The sequence below is a fragment of the Pelobates fuscus genome, chromosome 5, assembly GCF_036172605.1.
Source record: "Pelobates fuscus isolate aPelFus1 chromosome 5, aPelFus1.pri, whole genome shotgun sequence".
Taxonomy (NCBI): domain Eukaryota; kingdom Metazoa; phylum Chordata; class Amphibia; order Anura; family Pelobatidae; genus Pelobates; species Pelobates fuscus.
Genome location: NC_086321.1, coordinates 347,431,836 through 347,456,251, shown reverse-complemented (window position 1 = coordinate 347,456,251; position 24,416 = coordinate 347,431,836). Strand labels below are relative to the sequence as shown.

At 40.1% G+C, this 24,416-nt stretch overlaps 2 protein-coding genes across 3 annotated transcripts in view; one reads left to right on the top strand and one right to left on the bottom strand.

Moving 5' to 3' along the window:
• The window catches only part of MYO1F (myosin IF), a 57,099-nt gene extending 50,696 nt beyond the window's left edge, over window positions 1–6,403 (top strand). For both annotated transcript variants that reach the window (XM_063455864.1, XM_063455865.1), the window contains exons 21-27: window positions 677–822; window positions 1,445–1,591; window positions 2,347–2,495; window positions 3,327–3,404; window positions 3,487–3,676; window positions 5,731–5,900; window positions 6,255–6,403. In XM_063455864.1, the coding sequence (XP_063311934.1) occupies window positions 677–822; window positions 1,445–1,591; window positions 2,347–2,495; window positions 3,327–3,404; window positions 3,487–3,676; window positions 5,731–5,900; window positions 6,255–6,331 (957 nt within the window). In that variant the 3' untranslated portion in view covers window positions 6,332–6,403. The remainder of the gene's footprint in view (window positions 1–676; window positions 823–1,444; window positions 1,592–2,346; window positions 2,496–3,326; window positions 3,405–3,486; window positions 3,677–5,730; window positions 5,901–6,254) is intronic.
• A 2,648-nt stretch (window positions 6,404–9,051) lies between these two features.
• On the bottom strand, window positions 9,052–24,206 carry LOC134612261 (uncharacterized). Its single transcript, XM_063456607.1, has 2 exons — window positions 23,328–24,206; window positions 9,052–9,066 (listed from the first exon to the last, which is right to left on the bottom strand). Exons 1-2 carry the CDS (start codon window positions 24,204–24,206, stop codon window positions 9,052–9,054), a joined length of 894 nt encoding a protein of 297 aa, XP_063312677.1.
• Between the last annotated feature and the right edge of the window lie 210 nt (window positions 24,207–24,416).

Below are 24,416 nucleotides of genomic sequence, written 5' to 3'. Positions count from 1 at the left end.
TATTCCGAACATTATAGTGTCCGTCTGACCCCACCCCAGCACTAAAAGGGTTAAATAAACCCTTTAAACACTCATATTACTCCAGCTTCATGGTCCATTGGCGTTGGCTTCATCTCCACCTTGTCATTGCAATGTGGACTCTAATGCGCATGCATGGCTTCAGGCCTTCCCTATAAGAAAGCATTGAATTAATGCTTTACTATGGGGATTTTAAAGACACTGGACGATCTTTTTTCGGAACAAATCTTTTGAGCACACAAGGGTCAGAAGAACAGTGATAAAAGCAACAAAAAGAATTGACAGAAATGAAACATTTCAGGACACTTCTGCAAGCATAACACAGATCAATGCATTAGATTAGAACAGCAAAGAGTAACTTAAGACATTGGTTTCAGTACCAATTGATCCATTGTTGGGCAACAAATGTGTCTTGTGTTATATGAATACAAGACTAACAAGTGTCGTACTAATCATTAAATAGAAAGAGAGAATGAGAAGGGAAGGGTAGCAGAAGAGGAGGGAAGAGCAGAGGGTTTATTTGAAAACCAACAAAGACTACATTTGTATTACATTTGATGTTGAATGATTTAATTTAGATATACTACTAGACACCAATGATTTTCTGCTCTTGTAATGATCGTGTTTTAATTAAAAGAATCCTTTACTAATCAAACAGGTCATAAAGAGGGATCTTGTACTCAGTCCCAAATACATTTATTTAATTGGGCGTGAGAAAATGAAGAAAGGACCGGAGAAGGGTCAGATCAAAGAAGTATTAAAAAAGAAGGTCGAGATTCAGTCTGTGCAAAGTATTTCACTCAGGTGAGCTAAGACATATTTTTGGTAACACAAACCAAAATGAAGTGCAAAGTTGATGATACCCGAAGGAATCTACTACTTCTTATTAATGGTTTCCCGTACTCAGTTAGTGGCTCGTAAAGCTGACTGACATCATAGTTGACTATAAGTACAGATTAAAAAGCATTATAGAGTACACAGCAGTGTTCATTTTGTTGACTAACAATGTTAGTCAAATTTAAGTCGACTAAACTTTTTGAGATTAAACTAAAACTAAAACAATTCAGATGACTAAAATACGACTAAAACTAAAATGGATTTTTAGTCAAAAGACTATGACTAAAACTAAATAGAAATTTGCTGCCAAAATTAACACTGGAACACAGATCAGGGCCTCCAGAGGCAGCATTTGCCCTGCTGTGAAAAGTTTAAACTGGATTGTGATTTCGGTTTTTAAACTTTAATATATGTTTAAAAGACAATTGAGCATCACTTGAGAAAAGATTAACACACGAAATGGGTCGTTTTTACATTTTTATTGAGTGCTGTGATTTCCACAGCGATGACAGTTTCCCTGTAAAATACAACGTTGATGAAGTATCAGGTCTGTCCTCTTCCAACCTGCTCTCGTTTTATCTTTACACAGCACCCACCAGGACGACTTCTTTATCTTGCACGAGTCAGAGCACGATACTCTTCTGGAGTCAATATTTAAAACAGAACTTCTTAGTCTAATATGCAAACGCTACGAAGAAATTACGAAGAGTACACTGTCTCTGCACTTTGCTGACACGTAAGTTACTGCAACGGGGAAATGAAGTGTGTATTCTACCATCTTTCCCCGAAAATAAGACCAGGTCTTATATTAATTTTCCCCCCGAATAACGCACTAGGACTTATTTTCAGGGGAGGTGTTATTTCAGGGAAAAATGTGTGCTAGAAAGCAGGTCTATGTTCAGGGGAATTCCCACGGACATAGACCAGTTCACTAGGGCATGCAATCCTGCAAATCTATGTTCATGGAAGCTTCCCAGACCATACATTAGTTTACTTGCAAATGGAATCTTGCATATCTATGTTCAGGGAAACTACCCCGAACATAGATTAGCGAACGAATAGGCTTATTTTCGGGGTAGGGCTTGTATTAGGAGCATCCCTCGAAAATAAGCTAGGGCTTATTTTCGGGGGTTGTCTTATTTTTGGGGGGAAACACGGTAAGAGTGCAGAGTGAGTATTCTGAGTCTGATTGTTGATCAGTGCAGGAATAATACAGAAATGACCATATTTTTTTTTTTTATTTGCGTTTTCTTTGCATCTTGTACGCAGTCGTGTGGTATGTTATTAGTTATTATTGGCTGCTGTAAACTATTTTTGTACCTAGGTCCATATTGTAAATTGTCTCTTTATTTAAATGGTGTATTTTACGTATGGTTTAACCATGTGAGGTATGTAACTGCATTTATCTGGAAAATGACAGTCAGAGAATTGGATGTATATAATAAACATATTTAGTCTGTTGAGTGCCTTACTCTTTTACTATTTTATTAGACTACAGCTCCGGGTGAAGAAAGAAGGCTGGGGAGGTGGCGGAACTCGGGCATTACAAATTACAAGAGGGCAGGGTGATATTGCCCAGCTAAAACTAGGAGGGAAGACATTGCTCATCAGCATTGGTGACGGACTACCTAAAAATTCAAGTAAGGGCAAAATCTAGTAAGACTGCATAAAGGAAAAGACTGATAAATCTATTAAATAAAAAGAAGCTAATGTAATTACTTCACTGAACCTTGAGTTTGACTGAGTTATTCCATTGGGTATTCACATAAAAACCCTAAACCCAATCTACAGTAACTTAGAAGTTAAACTTGGACTTATTATATCCTACTCAAAGCACATTAGAAGTTCCAAAGACCAGCTTAAAATAAGAGTTTACACCAATCTCCAAATATACCTCTATTAAAGAGAACAAGGACATAAGGAACACTGTAGTCACCATAACAACTTCATCAAAAGAACATGGCAACCTTTGTGATTTTGAGAATGGTTTAACTCCTTCATGTGAGAAAGTGCCTGGGGGCCTCCTGGCACCATAACAACTTGATTTTGATGAAGTTGTTATGTTGACTGGAGTATTCCTTTAACGCTACTGTCTAAATACCAATTCACCAGGCAGTTTTATCTAGTTGTTACATTCAACTATTAGTTATTGTCTTCAGCCTATGCTAAAAATTATTCTTAAGGTAGGGCACAATATTGCCTTTCTCCATCTAATGGTCCTTAATGCATTGAACACTGATAAAGTCAAGCCTTGCTACCATGCAAACCGAGCCAGTAAAGGGTATGCACTGAGAGAACATTTAGGAAAATAAAAAGCAAAATAGTGTATACTAATGCATGTGCTACTAATGCATGTTTTTTCTCTGTCACTGATTTTATTAAGTGAACACATGATAACTGAGTGACACATTGGGTGTGAGAACTTGAGTACCTAAAGTACACATTATCATTGCCATCTTTTTCCTCCACAGAACCTACCAGAAAAGAGGTTCAACAAAAACACATGCACAGACCTCCCCCAAATCGACCAGCTCCTGCACCTCCATCAGGTAAGCATATTTACCAAAACACAGCATATTCATCCCACATCTTTTCCTTCATATTTACTACACTACTCTACATCATTTGTAGACGCCTACAGAAATGGAGCACCTAATTACTCCACAACCAAATCCAGGAATCCCACTTACACCCAGGCTAAAAAGCAAGGCAGAGCTCCACCTTCTGCTGCTATCCCTAGGAATCCTGCGCCCAGGAGGAACCGGGCACCTTCAGACCACAACATGGAATTCCTCAACGTACCAGACCAAGGAGTAGCTGGGTATGAACATATTATATAATCCTTAAATTGCTTAAAGCTTCTATATAATCAATATAGAAAATAAAAATGAATATGATGTTTACAGAATACATGCACATTCACTGATCAAACTATGAATTAAACAGGGTTTTGAATCTGTCGATCCTGAATTTATCCAAATTTTGTCCTTAATGCTTAGCGATCTGCTCTATCCAGTTTGCATAGAACATTGTTTCGCATTAAAAGAATCCCTAACAGGTGGAGTTAATGGGCATGTGATGTTGGGCCACAACATTAATTGTTCACTGAGGAGAATAAACAAACCTAAAGGTGTAGAACATCCTGCCATATTGATACAGAGCTTATGTTGACAAGTATGAAGACTGACTTTGTTAACCATTCAAACGTTCCAATTTAAAACACTGAAATCTTCCAATCAAAGCGGGATTGTGACTTATCTTAGGCCAGTATATTTACAGTGTCTCATTTTACCTAAAAGGTTCACCATAGGGTCAGGAACATAAACGTGTATTCCTGACCCTATAATGTTAAAACAACCATTTAGGTAGCTTGCCCCCCCTTAACACCCGTAAAAGTGAAGAAAACTTACCTTTTTTTCCAGCGCCGCGCAGGTCTGCCTGCGCTAGCCCTGCTTGCAATCTTCCTCTTTGCTGACATCTTCAGAATTTAGGATTTCAGCCAATCCAATGCTTTCCCAGAGGAAAAGCATTGGATTGGCCGAAATCGTCAAGAAGGTGGGATGGGACAGGGCCAAGAGCAGATTTGGCCAATCAGCACTTCCTAATAGAGATGCATTGAATTAATGCACCTCTATGAGGAAAGTTCAGCATCTCCATGCAAAGTTGCAGACAAAGACAGACTAACATGATTGAGCAAAGACTCACACAGAGACACGATAAGTAGGCACTCACATAGACTGATGCACCAAGTCCATGGCAGAAAGACTCACACAGTCTGAAACCCCCTTGACTTATTTTATCCTGAATATGCTGTCATTTGTTTATTTATCCCCTTGCTGTATGATCCATTTTGTAATGTATCATACACCCTCAAACACATTTTAAATTCTTTACGAGTGGCAACAGAGCTTTCTATAACTAGTTATCTATGTAATTGCCTGAGTTGCGCATTGCGTATTATCTGCCTGCATTTACTGTGCATCCTGTGCCTGTATACTGTGATTCTAGTTTCTGTAATTCTAACAGTCAATCCTACTTTCCTTCTGAGTAATGCTGCAGCACTGATCATTAATAATGGCAGTCTTGTACCTTATTAAAAACAAAGAATATGAAACCTCTGAGAAAGGACAAAAGCTTAGAGAAACTTAGTAGCTTGCCCCTCAGTAAATCCCCGCTCAGATCTCAAAATAGTTTTTGCTCACTTGTACCATTACAGAGAGAACATATTCCGAAGCATATCAGACTGATCCCACCCATAAGGGCATTCCAGAACCAAAACGCCGGCATGTTCTCTCTGCACAAGAGATACAGCAACCCGAGACAATAATTTCGGCCTTCTTCCGGCCTTGTCAGTAAGGTGTAGCTGATACACCTCTAGGCAGAGTGAGCACAGGATCTATGTCTGGATTACCCTTTTAACGTTGGGAGAGCAAAGCTAATGCATTGCAACAAATACAAAGAATATGAAATACAGCTCTGACCATCATAAACTCAAATGTATATTTGTGTTGTTTAACAATAACATTATTAGAAAGATACAACATTTTGAGACAATTTGTTCCAGTTCTCTAGAGATATACAAGGTGTCTGCTTACTAAGAGAGGCAATGGTGACATCAATATGTGTAATTTCACCATTAATATATAGTTTTAATATACAACTAAAAATAAAGGTCCACAGACGTCACAACATAGGGTGAAGGCAAAAAAATATACTTATTGGAGATCAAAAAGGACAAAAAAGTTACAACATTTTGGCCTAAAGGCCTTAGTCATGTAGGTTTAATATACAAGTTTGTGGTTGTAAGTATACATATGTCTACAAGCATTGATATTGTGTCGTTATACATCCTTCACTGTTTATTTCTCTTAACAGCATACAAAGGAGGAAGAGTGTGGGACAGAGGCCACCACCTGGTGTAGGACGTCCAAAACCCCAGCCAAAGCCAGTGGGACCTCGCTGCAGAGCAATCTACCAGTACATTGGACAAGACGTGGATGAGCTTAGTTTCAATGTTAACGAAGTCATTGATATTTTACTGGAAGGTGGGTTGAGATTGCAAGGAATTAGTGAGGCTAATAATTAACTACATTTCCCATAGTCCCCATTGTGTTAATGTAACCTTGAGGAGAAAATGTAAAAAAACATTTATAACATAAACTAGCACAATTTTAACTGTGTGAACCCACCTATAGTGAAAGCTGACACTGAGATGTACATGTACAGGATTATTGACGTGACCTCTCTGTGATGTCATACCATGTGAATGTATTTTTTAAGAAAATGTTACTGTGAAGTATTAGATCACAGCATGGGTGGGGAATAGAATGGTGTGGGACCAAGAGACAGGCACAATGTTTGGTATTGTCTTGTTTTTAACAATATTTATTCAATTTCAGATCCAACAGGATGGTGGAAAGGGAGACTTAATGGAAAGGAAGGGTTATTCCCAGGCAATTATGTGCAAAGGATTTGATTTAAAAAGTCTACAGCACCAGAAGCCCATCTAGAATATGAAATATTTTCCTCATTTGAGAAAATGTGTTAAGATACATGATGGAAATATTATTTGCACATGAACAAGTTAAAGGTGCTTTTAAGCCTGCAAATAATAGTTAACTTGATTTCTCTTTGTTTTGTTTTTTGTTTTCATTTTATTTGTTTATCACAAAAAAAAGTGATTTTCCAAATAAGATTTTTTTTATTATTTTTGTAATTGATATGTTATATTTTATTATGTTGCTGTGAAAACAGTGTGAACAATATCCATAAACTAAACAATAAAGACAATTGTACAAAATTGTGCTCGAGTTCCTTATAAAATTGCTTTTGGCATACAGAGATTAACAGAATGTAAAGAACAATTCACCAAAAATGTGAAGAATAGCAGTGGGCATAAAACAAAACTCAGTAATTAAGAAGCCAGATCCATCAGTAGGGGTTTAGTCAAACCATTTTAAAAGGACACTCCAGACCCCTAAACCACCTTAGCTTGCTGAAGCTGTTCTTAGATATACACCAATGAAAAAATGCATAATTAAATGTGTGCATGTTTTTATTGGGGTATATGTAGTAAACGGTGTTTTTTTTTATTATTATTATTATTATTTGGGCAGATTGCCCTTTAGCAATAGATATTAAGTTTCTACTAGCTACTGAAGATGTCCCAAAACTTCTGGCTTGGAGAGACCTTGCTGATGTGGCATAAGAAGTTTTGGATTGTTGCTGTGCATGTCTTGTCATGGTGAAGACATTAACTGTCTTCAGCAACCCCAACCTGTTAGCAGAGTTTGGCTGTTCCTCAATCAATTTTTTTACTGCACTTGTTTGGTATAATTGTTTAATCATGCATGTGACTATATTCCTACAAAGTCTCTGACTTTGTACAATTGTACCTACCGGTAGAAGAATGAATACTGTTTTAAAGGCAAAGGGTAGTCACACCAAATATTCATTTGATGTAGATTTTTCTTCTGTTCACAAACTTAGCAGAACACCATTACCCGTACCATCAATCTTTCTGCTTGATGTTATTCTTGACTTTGGTTTTAATTTTTCTCCACACTGAAAACATTTACCATGTTTTGAGAAGTTACACAACCAAATTAGAAACAAATGGCCGGTCAAGGAGAGAGCACTAGGCCAATGGTGTCCTCCACGAAGCCATGTAAAGTCTGGCTTGCAACAGGAGCTGATGAGTTACCACATCCACTAAGTCTCCAAATGCCTGACGTCATGTTCTGTGTATTCATCTATGTATCTGTCTCTGCATTGCATATGTCCCAGTGTCTGTCTAGGTGTGGGTGTTTGTTTGAATGTAGTGTTCGTAATTTTATGCATATTTAGAAGTGTATATGTGGTTTTGGGTATGTATATGCCCACTTTTTAAACATTTGAGACATAATCTCAGTTCAGCCTCTAGGGTTCAGGTTCTAGACCTGTCCCTGTTAGAATCCAGTATATTTGAAAAAGTCAGCTTAATGTAGTTGTTCTGGTGAGTATAATAGTTTCCTTCAGGCTTTTTTCATGTAAACACTGCCTTTTCAGAAAATACGCCTCTAAGTGGACACTCCTTGGATTGCCACTGGAGGTGCTTCCTGGGTCAGTGCTGCTGAAAAAGCAGCACTGATGTTCAGCGTCCCCACGCTCTGCATGGAGACACTGAATTTTCTTCATTGACATGCATTAATTCAATGAATCTCTATGAGGAGGTCCTTATTTGCCAAAACGGCATTTGGCCCCGCCCCCGTGACGATTTTAGCCAATCCAATGCTTTCAATTGTCTAAAAAATCGTCCGTTTTGATGATGTCACAAAGGGGGGCGGAGCCAGCCGGCAGAGCTGCTGGCGGAGCTGGAACTAAGGTGAGTTTTAAACTTTTATAGGGGGGGCTAAGAGGGGGCAAGCCACCTAAATGGTGGGTTAAACACTATAGGGTCAGGAATACATGTTTGTGTTCCTGACCCTATAGTGATCCTTTAAAAAAACAACAACAAAAAAACTCACAAATTGATGTTGGGTCTATTCATATTTCAGGGCCCTGTAGTAGCTCATAAAGTGAAACTGTTACAATAAATGCATATCAGTTGCAATAAAGGAATGTGGACTGTAGCTCCCATCACTCTCAGTCACATTATCTGTATGAGAATAAAAAATGTATAGTTCACAACCTCTTGAAAGCAAATATCCCTTAACTCAAAGTCCCTCCTGAATCCCAAGCAATCTCTAACCATACATCCCAACAAATTCTAAACAACAACGAGCCCTAAGATCCCCAAACCAAACCCACTCTTAACCCTAATCCATCCCTAACTCCAACTTTACTATCCCTAAGCCCTCCATAACCCTAAACTAACTCTCAGTTTATACTAACCTTGTGCCATTAGCCGAGATCTTCCTAAGTGATGTCACAGATTATGTTGATTGGTTGTGGCTAAACACTGGAGATCAGTCTAAGAAATTCACATAGATTTGTGCTGATCTGATTGGTCAGCATTAGGCCGCTAAACTTGGATTCACCTGAGGAGGGGAGCCTCGGGTATCAAATGATATCTGAATATTATTTCTGCTGTCAAAGAAAAAAGTTTGAATTATATTTTGCATCATTAAAGGGTTTAGCTTTGCTTACTATTATAATGCCGTATCTATCCCCAGATAACTGAAGAATTCTAAAGAGTTATATGCAAAGGTTTTACTCTCATGAGCCTGGATTCTATGAACAGAACAATAAAGTGCATTGTTTAATTACAAAATAAGATTAGAAAAAACATCCTTTAAATTATTTTTATTATTATATAAATATTATATAAATTACGTAGCGCTTAAATAAATGTACTCTCACCATTAACACTTTTTTACATGTGGAGTGTGCTTGCTGCAAGAGATATTTTTTGTAATTTAAGTGAAAATTAACATATTGCCTTGTAATGATTGTTATTACTTTATAAGTACAGTGCCAACATATTCTACAGTAATTGGACATTTAGATTTTATCTTCCCGATAAAACCATCGCTACAGATTTTTCTTTATAAGTCTCACCCTTTTTACAAGACACCTGAGTTTATTTAATAACTATGAATGGAGATGTGTTAATCGGGTTTCTAATCATAGTACGATATTGAAGCTAATTAATCAATCAAGGCTGTAATTTGGCTGTATAGTGATGAACACCTGTTCCTAATTCTAATCCAAAATGCAAGCTGACTCCATGATGAATGTGGGAAACAATGTGACCAGGTCACTGGGTAATACCGGTATTATAGGTGGAAATATTTACACCAAAATCTTGGATCCATGCAAGCATGAGCGGCAAGTAAACTTTGTATCAGTTTAGCTAATAAAGGTGTTTTAGGTTACCATGAAACAAAAAAACAAAAAAAAAAGCTATGTGATAGATACAATGTGTAGTTTGGCATACCTCCCAAGTATCCCTATTTAAGAGTAATAGTCCCTATTTTGGACCCAAAGTCATCTGTCCTATTTTCTATTTTAATGTCCCTCTTTTCTAGGAGCTCCATAATGTTGGTGGATCTGTGTTTATAGCAGAGCTCCAAAGCAATAATACTCACAGTAATGTGTCTTTAAACTATTATAAATGTGTTAAGAAATCAGTCTGTGTAAAAAAGATGCACGATCTTGTTCTAACTTAAATGGTAACTATAGTACTAGGAAAACAAAGTTGGTGCTGAAGGGGCTAAATAGAAAACCTTTATCACATACCTGATTCCAGTGCCGATGTCCCCCATAGGAAAGCATAGTATAATGCTTTCCTATGGGCTTTTGGGTGACGCTGTATGTTGCCTAACCACCCGGAAGTCCCTCTAGTGGCTGTCTGTTAGCCAGCCACTAGAGGTGGAGTTAATCCTGCATGGTAATTATTGCAGTTTATCAATAATTACAATTGCAGCGGGTTAAGGGGCCTGGGACACTGCATCCAGACCACTTCAATGAGCTGAAGTAGTCTGGGTGCCTATAGTGTCCCTTTAAATTTTAGATGCATTAATTGTTAATAGACAGGCTCCTAAACATTCTTAGAACAGCCCAGCCCTGGCCACACCCCCAGTCACATCTCTAAAATAAAAGTGTCCCTCTTTGTCCATTTGAAATGTTGGTGATTATAGATTAGGTTAATAATTACCTGATTTTTTTTTGATTTTTTTTTAAATAATCATTTTTAAGTTTCCAAATATGATAACTTCGTCTTCTACTCCATAAGTCATCCACACTTAGCACAGATGGACCAGTCAATGGTTTTCTTGGGGGCCGTTTTTGATAGGAATGTATATTCCCATGTTATCATATCCTGGATTCCTTTAATAAGAACCTCTCGCGAGGAGTGTGTTTCAAAACTCTTAACTGCCAGTTATGCTGCAGGCCTCCTCCAGAAATATTTAACAACTGTTATCGACAGGTAAATGCTAAGAATGTCAGTGCTTGTGGTAATATTTTTGAGTTGCTTTTTTTTTACTTTACAGATTAATTTATTTATTTTGGGGCAAAATGCAACCAGAATTCACTTCTTATGTTTGTTTTTGTTTTTTTTTTCTGATAAAACAATAAAACTATTTAAAATGTATTAATTATCTCTATCAATGGGAACTCTCCAATGCTGCTGGGGGTAACAAATTAAATGACAGTATATGTATGAGATATTATTATATATATTTTATAGACACTGTAGTGATAATGATGGGAGTTCCTAATTATAAATCCTGTGGAACGATGTACTTGGTATGCTCAGATCTAATTATGTCCTAACCCGGTGGTTCTTAACCTTTTATGAAATGGACCCAAATTATGTATTACATTACCTAATTTTTCAGTTGTAAAATGCACTTGTAAAAGTCTGGGACCCACTGAAATGGCATGGGGACCAAAATTAGTATTACGTCCCAGTTGTTAACAGGCCAACCTAGGTACCAAAATCACTTAATCTGAATGAAGTGATCTACCTGCATGGATCGTGTCCCTTTTTTAGACTATGTAAAAGGGTCCAAAATCATGCCCCTAGTTGCTGTGAATCTGAAACCCCTCCAGGCAGTTTCTTATGAGGAATCATGAAGACCTTTCATAATTGAATGTCTTCATGCTCCTTGTGATTACTTTTTTTTTTTTTTTTTTTAAGCACTAGACTGATTGCTTGTCTATGAAAGGTATTTTATTACCGGACCATGGCAAGTGCTGTACATGCGCTATAGGTCTCTGAGAAGCATTGGTCTGAACCAAGATCACTGACCTTAATGATCTCAGAAGAAAGGAGACCATCACAATGCCTAATGTCTCCGCCCCCCCCCCCTTTTTTTTTAAGAGGGCTATCAATCTTAACCTCTTAAGGACTGCATGGTGATCTATGCCATCGTGCAGGGTTTTAATACCCATTGACGGCATAGACCAGCTTGCATTAAAAATAACAGCAGCGTTAAATCCCTGCTGGTTCTATGGAGTCTTCGGTATCATTGGATACCTAAGCATCCCCTGTCAGCTGGCGCCACAGACTGACAGATGAACGATGTGCAACACTCTAAGTGAGTGCTGCACATGGCACTTTAAATCTTTTTAAATACAGCATTGTAGAATGATCATTCTCAGGCACAGAAATTCTAAACCTGCCCCAGCCTTCCTCAAATTAAAAACAGGGTGTTTTTATCTTTTCATACCTGAAGGTCCCCTCTGTCAGCTGGGGCCACAATTGGGCTATGAGCTATGTGTAGTGCTTTAAGTGATAACTGCACATCCTGTGGCTAAGCGATTACACTTAGCTGTGGTGATTTTTAGTGTGCCGACAGTATCAGGGGCCCCCCTGTTTTTTGTTTGTTTTTTTTGCTGAAAAGAACCTGGTGAGTTCTCTCTGCTTGCCCCTCTTCTGGGTTTTGACAGCTGTGCAGCTCCAATCACAGTCTCTGAAGCTGCAACAGGGCAGGGAGATTCCCTCTTGAGAAAGTCCTGTGAACAGGACGAAACGCGCGAAGACGCAGTGCCTTTCTCCTCTGCTATTTATATTGATTGTCTGGCGTGCTGATATCCATCAAATATATCTATAGCTTACTGCCTGTATGACTGCCTTCATTCAGATCCCTTGTGTTCTACCATTCATCAACAAGGGAAACAGTTTTTTATCACCACATTTTGATCTTAGAACTGCTGTTTCTATTTTTGAATCATTTGTATAGTCACCTCGGTTTTTAGGGGCACCCCCAGGTCAGGTACTTTTACATCTGTTATATCAGCAGTTGCCTTTTGGATTTTATTTAACATTTTTGCCCATTTTTATTATATTTTTCTATATTTTTTAAAAGAACACTATAGTCACCTAAATTACTTTAGCTAAATAAAGCAGTTTTAGTGTATATATCATTCCCCTGCAATTTCACTGCTCAATTCACTGTCATTTAGGAGTTAAATCACTTTGTTTCTGTTTATGCAGCCCTAGCCACACCTCCCTTGGCTATGATTGACAGAGCCTGCATGAAAAAAAAAACTGGTTTCACTTTCAAACAGATGTAATTTACCTTAAATAATTGTATCTCAATCTCTAAATTGAACTTTAATCACATACAGGAGGCTCTTGCAGGGTCTAGCAAGCTATTAACATAGCAGGGAATAAGAAAATCTTAATTAAACAGAATTTGCCGTAAAGAAAGCCTAAATAGGGCTCTCTTTACAGGAAGTGTTTATGGAAGGCTGTGCAAGTCACATGCAGGGAGGTGTGACTGGGGTTCATAAACAAAGAGATTTAACTCCTAAATGGCAGAGGATTGAGCAGTGAGGCTGCAGGGGCATGTTCTATACACCAAAACTGCTTCATTAAGCTAAAGTTGTTCAGGTGACTATAGTGTCCCTTTAATACAAATCTTATTGTTGTTTTTGTATATTTATTTGATATTTTTCTCTTAGGGGTATTTATCCGGTATCTTACATTACCTACAGTTTTTGTACAATTTACATGTGATGCTATAAAGGGTTTCTCACCAAGGCTTGCAACATTTAGTAGCTCAGCCCCCTTTGTGTTCACATCTACTTTCCTTTTGGACTGCTACATGCTGCTTCTGTATTAAGTGAAAGTGTTGCAGTTTTTGGGAAGTATATGTTATGAACCAATGTTGGAATTGGATACATCGTTTATTCAGTGTGTTATATGTCCCACCTAAGAGTTATTTAATATATCGAGGGTAATTATTTTTCATTGTATTAGCTGGTATTTTTTTTTATTAAAGGTGTATATATATATCTTTTATAGGAACGTTTGTTTCCTCTAATTATTTGTGGAGCGCACATGCAATATATTTTTAGTTACTTTTCCTATTTGCCAAGTCGCTTGGTGGTATGTAGCTGCCCAAATTTATTATCTATCTTGGTTACCACTCCCTCTCATGCTGTAATCACAAAGTGCTCTGTATTGTGTGAGCTAGGAAATTCCTCTGCTAATGTCAACACTAGTGCCAGTAGATGGATTTTGGGGGTGGAATTATGGATAGGATTAGGGGGAAAGGTAAACATGTGGGCTGTAATTATAATCGATAACAGTAGATCCATGAATAAATGGTAAAATGAAGTGTCAAATTACTCTTAAAAAGCTTGGGGCTGTATATTCTACAAATATATATACTTTTGTGGAGCAGTTTTGGATTCTATGACTACTATAAAAATTGCAATCTGAGCATGTCAAGTTGTTGCTTTAAAACCGTATCTCGCGTGCTAGCAATATTTTGACTTTAGAACTTTTTAAAAATGAATTGAAATCCTAGACATACTGGGCATTTTAACAATCAGGACTTCTAAGTAAATCTAATGTTAAGTTCTTTAGCCATATAGGGTATAAAAAAGCCCTATTTAACCCCTTAGTGACCAGACCGTTTTTCAATTCTCTTACTGTTAAGGACCAGGGCTCTTTTTACATTTTCTTTAATTTTCCTCTTACTCATTTACTGTACCCACATATATTATATACCGGTTTTTTTTTTTTCACCAGATACCATTATTTTCATTATATCATATCATATAATTTTCTTTAAATTTACCCAAAAATCTGTTGCGAATCTACAACAGCCAAAAAACACCCGTGCTAAATAGTTTCTAAATTTTGTCCTGAGTTTAGAAATGCCCAATGTTAACATGTTCTTAGCATTTTTTTTTTTGTGGAAAGTTATAGGGCTATAAGTACAAGTACACTTTGCTATTTCCAAACCAATTTTTTTTCAAAATGAATGCGTGTTACATTGTAGCACTGATATCTGTCAGGAATCCCTGAATAACCCTTCACATGTGTATATATATTTTCTAAAAGAAGACAACCTACAATATTAACCCCTTACGACCGCAGCCAAATATACAAGTTGTGATCCAAAAAAACGTAAACAAAACCTGGCATTTGCGCTATATGTCTGTCCAACCATAATTCACCTCTTTCATATTAAATGCACCCCCCATTATTATATATCATTTTATTCAGGGGAAACGGGGCTTTCGTTTAACATCAAATATTTAGGTATGGAACATAATTTAATATGAAAAAAATATTTTAAAAATGGGAGAAAATAAGAATTTTTTTAAATTTTTTTAGTTCTACGTGACATTCTAACTGTGAATGTCATAATACTGTTTGGTTTTACTGCAATAAAATACACATATTTGTATTCAGCGATGTCTCGCGTGTAAAACAGTACCCCCTATGTACAGGTTTTATGGTGTTTTGGGAAGTTACAGGGTCAAATATAGCGTGTTACATATTTCTGTTTTTTTACATTGAAATTCGCCAGATTGGTTACGTTGCCTTTGAGACCATATGGTAGCCCAGAAATAAGAATTACCCCCATGATGGCATACCATTTGCAAAAGTAGACAACCTAAGGTATTGCAAATTGAGTATGTCCAGTCTTTTTTAGTAGCCACTTGGTCACAAACACTGGCCAAAGTTAGTGTTAATATTTGAAAATGCAAAAAACTAGTTTGAACGCAAATTTTGGCCAGTGTTTGTGACTAAGTGGCTACTAAAAAAACTGAACATACCCTATTTGCAATACCCTGGGTTGTCTACTATTGCAAATGGTATGCCATCATGGGGATAATTTTCATTCCTGGGCTACCATACGGTCTCAAAGGCAACCTGGCGAATTTTAATGTGAAAAAACTGAAACGCAAACCTTATATTTGACTCTGTAACTTTTGAAAACACCATAAAACCCGTACATGAGGGGTACTGTTATACTCAGGAGACTTCGCTGAACACAAATATTAGTGTTTCAAAACAGTAAAACGTATCACAACAATTATATCGTCAGTGTAAGTGCCATTTGTGTGTGAAAAATGCAAAAAATGTCACTGTCACTGACGATATCGTCGTTGTAATATATTTTACTGTTTTGAAACACTAATATTTGTGTTCAGCGAAGTCTTCCGAGTAAAACAGTACCCCCCATGTACAGGTTTCATGGTGTCTTGGAAAGTTACAGAGTTAAATATAGTGCTAGACAATGTAATTCCCTGAACTTTTGGCCTGGGTTGGCAGGCAGGTCCTGCAAATTGTAATTAATAAAATGACCTAATTATGTAAAATTATTACATAAATATATGCGTAGAATTATTATATATATATGTGTGTATATATATATATATATGTGTGTATATATATGTATATAATTTTTTTTAATTATTTTTATTTATATATAGGTATATACATAGTGATATATACGTATATACTTATGTATATAGATATATATTATTTCGTTCTACATGTATTTTGATATCAATATATATATTAATTTTAAAATACAGTTAGAACGAAATTACGCATGTTTATATATTTTTTATCTATTTTTTTTTAATTTTTTATTATTTTTTTTATTTATTTTTTTAACGTATTTATATATTTATTTATTTTTTATTATATATAAATATATATATATAATGAAAATTATATATATATTTAACCCCTTAAGGACCAAACTTCTGGAATAAAAGGGAATCATGACGTGTCACACACGTCATGTGTCCTTAAGGGGTTAATCAATATCATTGTACGTGTATTTTGATATTAATATATATAATTATGTATACCGTATATACTCGAGTATAAGACGAGTTTTTCAGCACATTTTTTATGCTGAAAAACACTTACTCGTCTTATACTCGAGTCAGTTGTCTGTATTATGGCAATTTTCATTGCCATAATACAGACAAGGACCGGGGGCTGTCAGGAAGCTGTAACTTACCTTCACCGCAGCTCCTGTCAGCTCCCTTCTCTCTCCTCCGTCCGTGCAGCTCCCAGGTCAGCTCCCTCTGCAACTCTCGCGAGAGCCGCGGGGTCAGAGCGTTGCCACGGGTTACCGTGGCAACGCTCCGCACGGCCGCGAGAGTTGCAGAGGAAGCTGACCTGGGAGCTGCACGGACGGAGGAGAGAGAAGGGAGCTGACAGGAGCTGCGGTGAAGGTAAGTTACAGCTTCCTGACAGCCCCCCTCCTACAGCCCATCCACTGGACCACCAGGGAGTGAGAGCCCCCCTCCCTGGCCAGCTAACAAGCAGGGAGGGGGGACGAAAAAACAAATAAAAAAAATAATATAAAAAAAAAAAATATATAAAAAAAAATAATAACATTAAAAAAGTATATATATCACAATAATAATAAAATAATAATAATTAATAAAATGCCCACCCCCACCAATGCTCTGCACTCACACACACACACACTGCACTCACACACACTGCATTCATACACACTCATACACACACTGCACTGCATTCATTATATTCACACACTGCATTCATACACACACTGCATACACACTGCATCACATACACACACTGCATTCACACTGCACTCATACACACACTGCACTGCATTCATTATATATACACACTGCATACACACTGCATTCATACACACACTGCATTCACACTGCACTCATATACACACACTGCATACACACTGCACTCATATACACACACTGCATACACACTGCACTCATATACACACACTGCACTCCATTCATTATATACACACTGCATTCATACACACACTGCACTCATTATATACACACTGCACTCATTATATACACACTGCACTCATATACACACTGCACTCATTATATACACACTGCATACACACTGCACTCATACACACACTGCACTGCATTCATTATACACACACTGCACTCATATACACACATTGCACTCATATACACACACTGCACTCATATACACACACTGCACTCCATTCATTATATACACACTGCATACACACACAGCATTCATATACACACTGCATTCATACACACACACACACTGCATTCATTATATACACACACTGTAAATAAATATTAAATTAATATAATTTTTTTAGGATCTAATTTTATTTAGAAATTTACCAGTAGCTGCTGCATTTCCCACCCTAGTCTTATACTCGAGTCAATAAGTTTTCCCAGTTTTTTGGGGTAAAATTAGGGGCCTCGGCTTATATTCGGGTCGGCTTATACTCGAGTATATACGGTATATTAATATTAAAATACACGTAGACAGTGTATGCATATTTATGTGTATGTGTGTATATATATATATACTTAGATCATATATATAATAAATATATATATGATCTAAGAATATATAATTTATTTTTACACTGTTTTAACATTTTTTATTTATTTTTCAGACAGCCGGGGGAGTACCTGTCATTACAGGCACTCCCCCTGCTGGCAATGCCTTGGACGGCTATGCCGTCCATGTGATCGCGGGGTCCTCGCAAGGACCTCGCGATCACATGGCCCTGGGCGGCTGAAGAGGACGCAGGGGGACTCCCTGGGCTCCCAGGTAAGTCCCCCATACCACGATCGCCGGCGTGGGATCGCCGGCGACCGGGTAAGTACATAAGATCGCAGGACGTACTATGCCGTCCTGCGGCTTTTAGAGCCACCAAAATAAGGACGGCATAGTACGTCCTGCGGTCTTAAGGGGTTAAACTTGGGGTATATTGACTCTTTTCATGCAACCATTTTACCACCAATCAAATTTAAAATGAGAAAAAAATAATTGGTAATTAATTTTTTTTGACACACATTGCAATTTAAGAATACATGTACAGAGAACTTTAAGGGTTACTGACAAAGAACACCCCAATATGTGTTCAGCAACATCTCCTGAGTACAGTGATACCCCCCCATTTATAGGTGTCAGGTTCTCTGGGGGCTAAAATACCTTCTTTGGAGGGTGCACATTCCAGTTTTCCAACTTTGAATTTTCACAGCTAGTCATCATGCACCCATTTCCTATTTGGGACATTTTTAAAGCCAGCCAATGTAATTTACCCCCATCAAACCATATATTTTTGAAAAGTAGACACTCTAGGGCAGGGGTAGGCAACCTTTTAGCAGCACTGTGCCGATATAGGATTGTGATGTCCCGTAGCGTGCTGGTCCTATTTTTTTTTAAATCAAGGTGTGTATGCTGCCGTATTCTGCTTGTGTTATTTTTACTGTAATTGCTTTGTATCATTGTATTTGTGCGTATATGCAGGGCCGTCTTTAATAGTGACTGGCCCCTGGGCAAAGCATTTGTTTAGGGCCCCCTGGACCCTGTCCCCCCTTCCCAGGCATGCAATCACGTCCTCCACCTCAACGCAGTGGCGGACCTAAAGTAGAGAGGTGCAAGAATTTTTTGGGGTCTCCCTGTTGCACGGTGATTAAAAGGTAGATCTCCATCTGTCGTGCAACTCCAGAAATGCATTGATAGCTGGGGCTCTACCATTTACCCATGTTTGCAGGTCTGTATTTAGCACTAAGCAGTTTTTGTGTGTTTGAATGTAAACAGGTTTTTGTATGGAATTTGTTTGTACGTGGTGTTGGCGTGATTGCAAGCATGTATTTGTGTAGTGTTGAGATTTGAATGCAGAGGTGTATTTGTGTGTAGTGTTAGTGTGTGAATGCTGAGATGTATGCACATATACATACACAGAGATATATACACACTGAAATGCGCACACACACACAGATACACACACACACACACAGACATGCTGACATGCTGACATGCAGACACGCTGACACGCTGACACGCTGACACGCAGACACGCAGACACGCAGACACGCAGACACGCAGACACGCAGACACGCAGACACGCAGACACGCAGACACGCAGACACGCTGACACGCTGACACACAAACACGCTGACACACAAACACGCTGACACACAAACACGCTGACACACTGACACGCTGACACACTGACACGCTGACACGCTGACACACTGACACGCTGACACACTGACACGCTGACACACTGACACGCTGACACACTGACACGCTGACACACTGACACGCTGACACACTGACACGCTGACACACTGACACGCTGACACACTGACACGCTGACACACAAACATACTGACACACAAACATACTGACACACAAACATACTGACACACAAACACACTGACACACAAACACACTGACACACAAACACACTGACACACAAACATACTGACACACAAACATACTGACACACAAACATACTGACACACAAACATACTGACACACAAACATACTGACACACAAACATACTGACACACACAGATATGACACACACACACGCATACAGACACACTAACACACACACACACACACACACACACACACTGACAGACATATTGACACAGACATACACTTTAAAACCCACCCTCCAGTTTCCTACCTTTCCTGCTGGTGGTTGAAGGTGTTGGGAGTTGGGGTCTAGCGCTCTCGGCCAGCCCCCCTCCAAACTGCCTACTCTTCTTTCCTGCGCGCTCCTCTCTATGTGGGAGGAAGTGATGTGCGGCCGTCACTTCCTCTCAGCCTGCTCATGAAAAGCAAGGGGGCCGCTCGTGCTGTTAAAGCGCCTCAGCATGCGGCGGGCCCCTGCTGACAGAAGCCCACCTGCTGACAGAAGCCCACCAGGTGGTCCTTTGTGCACCAGGTGGGCCTCCTTAGTGTGCAGATTACCGGCCAGAGGGTTAGAAATAGTTGAGGCAGCAGGGCTCACGGTGCAGCTGCCCAGTTTGCCCCGCGTTAAAGATGGCCCTGCGTATATGAGCTATTATATTGTTTATGTTCATGAGTAGTATATGGTATTGTGTATGATATATATGAATGTGGGCTGTGTATGGGGGCCGCTTGTGCAATTGTGTGTGTGGATGGATATGTCACAGTGTGTGTTTGGTAGTGTGTGGGGGCTTTTTGGGGTATTGCATGTGGGGTTGTGTGCATGTATGTGGATTGTTAGTGGTGTTTCGTTTGTGCGGATTGTGTGTATGTTTGTGTGTGGGCTGTCCGTATTATTTGTATGAGGGAAGGGTTATTCTGCATTTCTGTGTATATCTAGCAGTGTGGGTGGCTTCCCTGGGTTCCAGTGGGGGGCCAGGCTGGCCAGGGACAGGTCAAGGACAGGAGCTGCAAAAGCAGCTGCAGGCTGTTCTACTACAGTGTGGATTCCTATTCACAAGTGCTGGGAGGAAGTGCTCTGAGATCACTACCTCTGCTCTGAGTGCTCTGAGATCACTACGTGCTGCAATGCATAAATTGAGGATTGTCCTTCACCACCTTTTCGGATTAGCAGATATCTGAAGTTTTACTGGGACTCCTGATAGGCCAGAGCCTGTTTGACTCTAGCAGCCTTGAGTGCCGTGCAAAGGCACCTCGAGTGCCGTGCATGGCACTAGTGCCGTAGGTTGCCTACCCCTGCTCTAGGGTATTTCAAATGGTGGTATTTTAACACTTTTCATGCACTAATTCTAGACGTGTACTTTTCATGCACTAATTCTAGACTATACGTGTGTCGGGTTCTGTGGGGGCTAAAAGACCTTATTTGGAGGGTGCGCATTAGTTTTCCAATTTGGAATTTTCACAGCTGGTCATCATGCACCCATGAAATTTTTTTTTAAGCTGGCTAATGTAATTTACCCCCATCAAACCATATATTTTTGATCGTACACAGAGTGCAACCCTTGACACACTACATCCCTTATACACACACCCTAGATCCCATACATAACTATGGATCCTCTACATACACACACTAGAATCCCTATGCACACTCTGAATTCTCTATATAGACACACACTAAATATCCTACGCACACTAGGCATGTGCATGGGGAAAATTTTCGGTTCGGCATTCCGAAATTCGGAATTTTCGCACTTCGGCAGTTCGACACTTCGGAAATTCGGCATCTTCGGAACTTCGGAATTTCGGGACTTCGGCACTTCTATTGCAGCCGCTAAGTAGATAACTCCCTAATTCCCACGGTATTAGGGAGTTATCTACCAAAAGGCTGAAAGACCTAAATTGGTCTTTCAGACAAATGTACTAATACTAAGTAAAAATGACTTAGTATTAGTAAATTTTGCCCCTACTCGCTATACCGCGAGTAGGGGGATGTCTAGTAAACAGTGAGCAGCCTGTGGGGGCCCTAAAGTAAAACGATGGAGGGACCAATTGTCCTCCCCCCCAGCCCCCACCCCATAGCAGTGGGTGGGGGCCCTAAATACTAATAAGGGGGGACCTAATGTCCTCCCCCTGGACCCCACCCCTGAGCAGTGGGTGGGGGGCCCTACAGTAAAATAAGGAGGGGGACCTAATGTCCTCCCCCTGAGTGGCGGGTGGGGGCCCTAAATTGGTATAAGGGGGGACCTAATGTCCTCCCCCTGGCCCCCACCCCTGAGCAGTGGGTGGGGGCCCTACAGTAAAATAAGGAGGGGGACCTAATGTCCTCCCCCTGGCACCACCCCTGAGCGGAGGGAGGGGCCCTAAATCCTAAAAAGGGGGGAACCTAAGGTCCCACCCCCTGGCCCCCACCCCTGAGCGGCGGGTGGGGGCCCTAAATACTAATAAAGGGGGGGATCTAATGTCCTCCCCCCTGGCCCCCACCCCTGAGCGGCGGGTGGGGGCCCTAAATACCAATGGGGGAACCTATTGTCCTCCCCCGGCCCCCACCCCTGAGAGGCGGGTGGGGGCCCTAAAAAAAAATGCCCGCCCCCCCAGGTGACTAGGGGTCCCCAAACCACTAGTCACTCCCTCCCCCCCCAAAAAAATATCCCCCTACCTACCCCCCTCACCCTAAAAATAATGAGGGGACATTTAACTAAGAACCTGTAAAAAAAAAAAACAAGCCATTCGATTTTTTCTTTCTTCTAAAATCTTCTTTTTTCAGCCCCAAAAAAGGCCAAATAAAAAGCCATAATAACCGACGCAATTAAAAAAAACAAAAAACAGAGCACCAAAAAAAATAATCCTTCTTCACCCATGGAGGGCTCCGCGCAGACTGAGCTCTGCAGGGCGGGGGAAGGCTTATAAAGCCTTGCCCCGCCCTGCAATTAAGCTCAGAGCACTCTGATTGGGGGGTTTAAACCATCCAATCAGAGTGCCCTGACAGGTAAATGAAGAGACTAACAGGTAAGTCCATTTACCTGTCACAGCACTCTGATTGGTTGGTTTGAAATCCACCAATCAGAGTGCTCTGTGTCATTTTACACAGCGTGGGAAAGTTCTTTGGAATTTTCCCACGCTGTGTAATTTGACTCATAACTCTCTGTCATGTTTAATAGACATGCCCCTACTCGCGGTATAGCCAGTAGGGGCATAATTTACTAATACTAAGTAATCTTTACTTAGTATTAGTAAATTTGGCTGAAAGACCAATTTAGGTCTTTCGGCCTTTTAGTAGATAGCTACCTAATGCCGTGGGAATTAGGGAGTTATCTACTTATTCATTCCTGTCATTACATTGACTGGCCAAGTAACTTACATTTTATATGAATGAATGTTACTTGATTGTTGTAAGTGTTGCAAATGCTTACAGCTGAATCCTGGCTATGTTTGTATACTTTTTATTTAAAATTGTATACAATGTAACATTTTTCTTCTTTCACTAGGTAAGTACATTATTAGTACTTAGGCAATACTGTGCTTCGGAACTTCGGCACTTTGGCAGTTCGACACTTCGGAACATCGGCACTTCGGAACATCGGCATCTTCGGAACATCGGCATCTTCGGAACATCGGCACTTCGGAACATCGGCACTTCGGAACATCGGCACTTCGGAACATCGGCATCTTCGGAACATCGGCACTTCGGAACATCGGCATCTTCGGAACATCGGCATCTTCGGAACATCGGCATCTTCGGAACATCGGCATCTTCGGAACATCGGCATCTTCGGAACATCGGCATCTTCGGAACATCGGCATCTTCGGAACATCGGCATCTTCGGAACATCGGCATCTTCGGAACATCGGCATCTTCGGAACATCGGCATCTTCGGAACATCGGCATCTTCGGAACATCGGCATCTTCGGAACATCGGCATCTTCGGAACATCGGCATCTTCGGAACATCGGCATCTTCGGAACATCGGCATCTTCGGAACATCGGCATCTTCGGAACATCGGCATCTTCGGAACATCGGCATCTTCGGAACATCGGCATCTTCGGAACATCGGCATCTTCGGAACATCGGCATCTTCGGAACATCGGCATCTTCGGAACATCGGCCACTTCGGAACATCGGCCACTTCGGAACATCGGCCACTTCGGAACATCGGCCACTTCGGAACATCGGCCACTTCGGAACATCGGCCACTTCGGAACATCGGCCACTTCGGAACATCGGCCACTTCGGAACATCGGCCACTTCGGAACATCGGCCACTTCGGAACATCGGCCACTTCGGAACATCGGCCACTTCGGAACATCGGCCACTTCGGAACATCGGCCACTTCGGAACATCGGCCACTTCGGAACATCGGCCACTTCGGAACATCGGCCACTTCGGAACATCGGCCACTTCGGAACATCGGCCACTTCGGAACATCGGCACTTCAGCAATTTGGACATTCGGAAGTACCCGAATGTCCGAATTGCCAGAAATTAGTCCGAATTCATATTCGGACCGAAGCGAATTGCACATGTCTAACGCACACTATGGGTCCTCCACACATACTAGATCCCCTACGCACACAATAGATCCCCTATAGGAATACACTGCACCACCTACACACTACATTAATGACATACACTCTAGATCCCCTATGAATGCACACACTC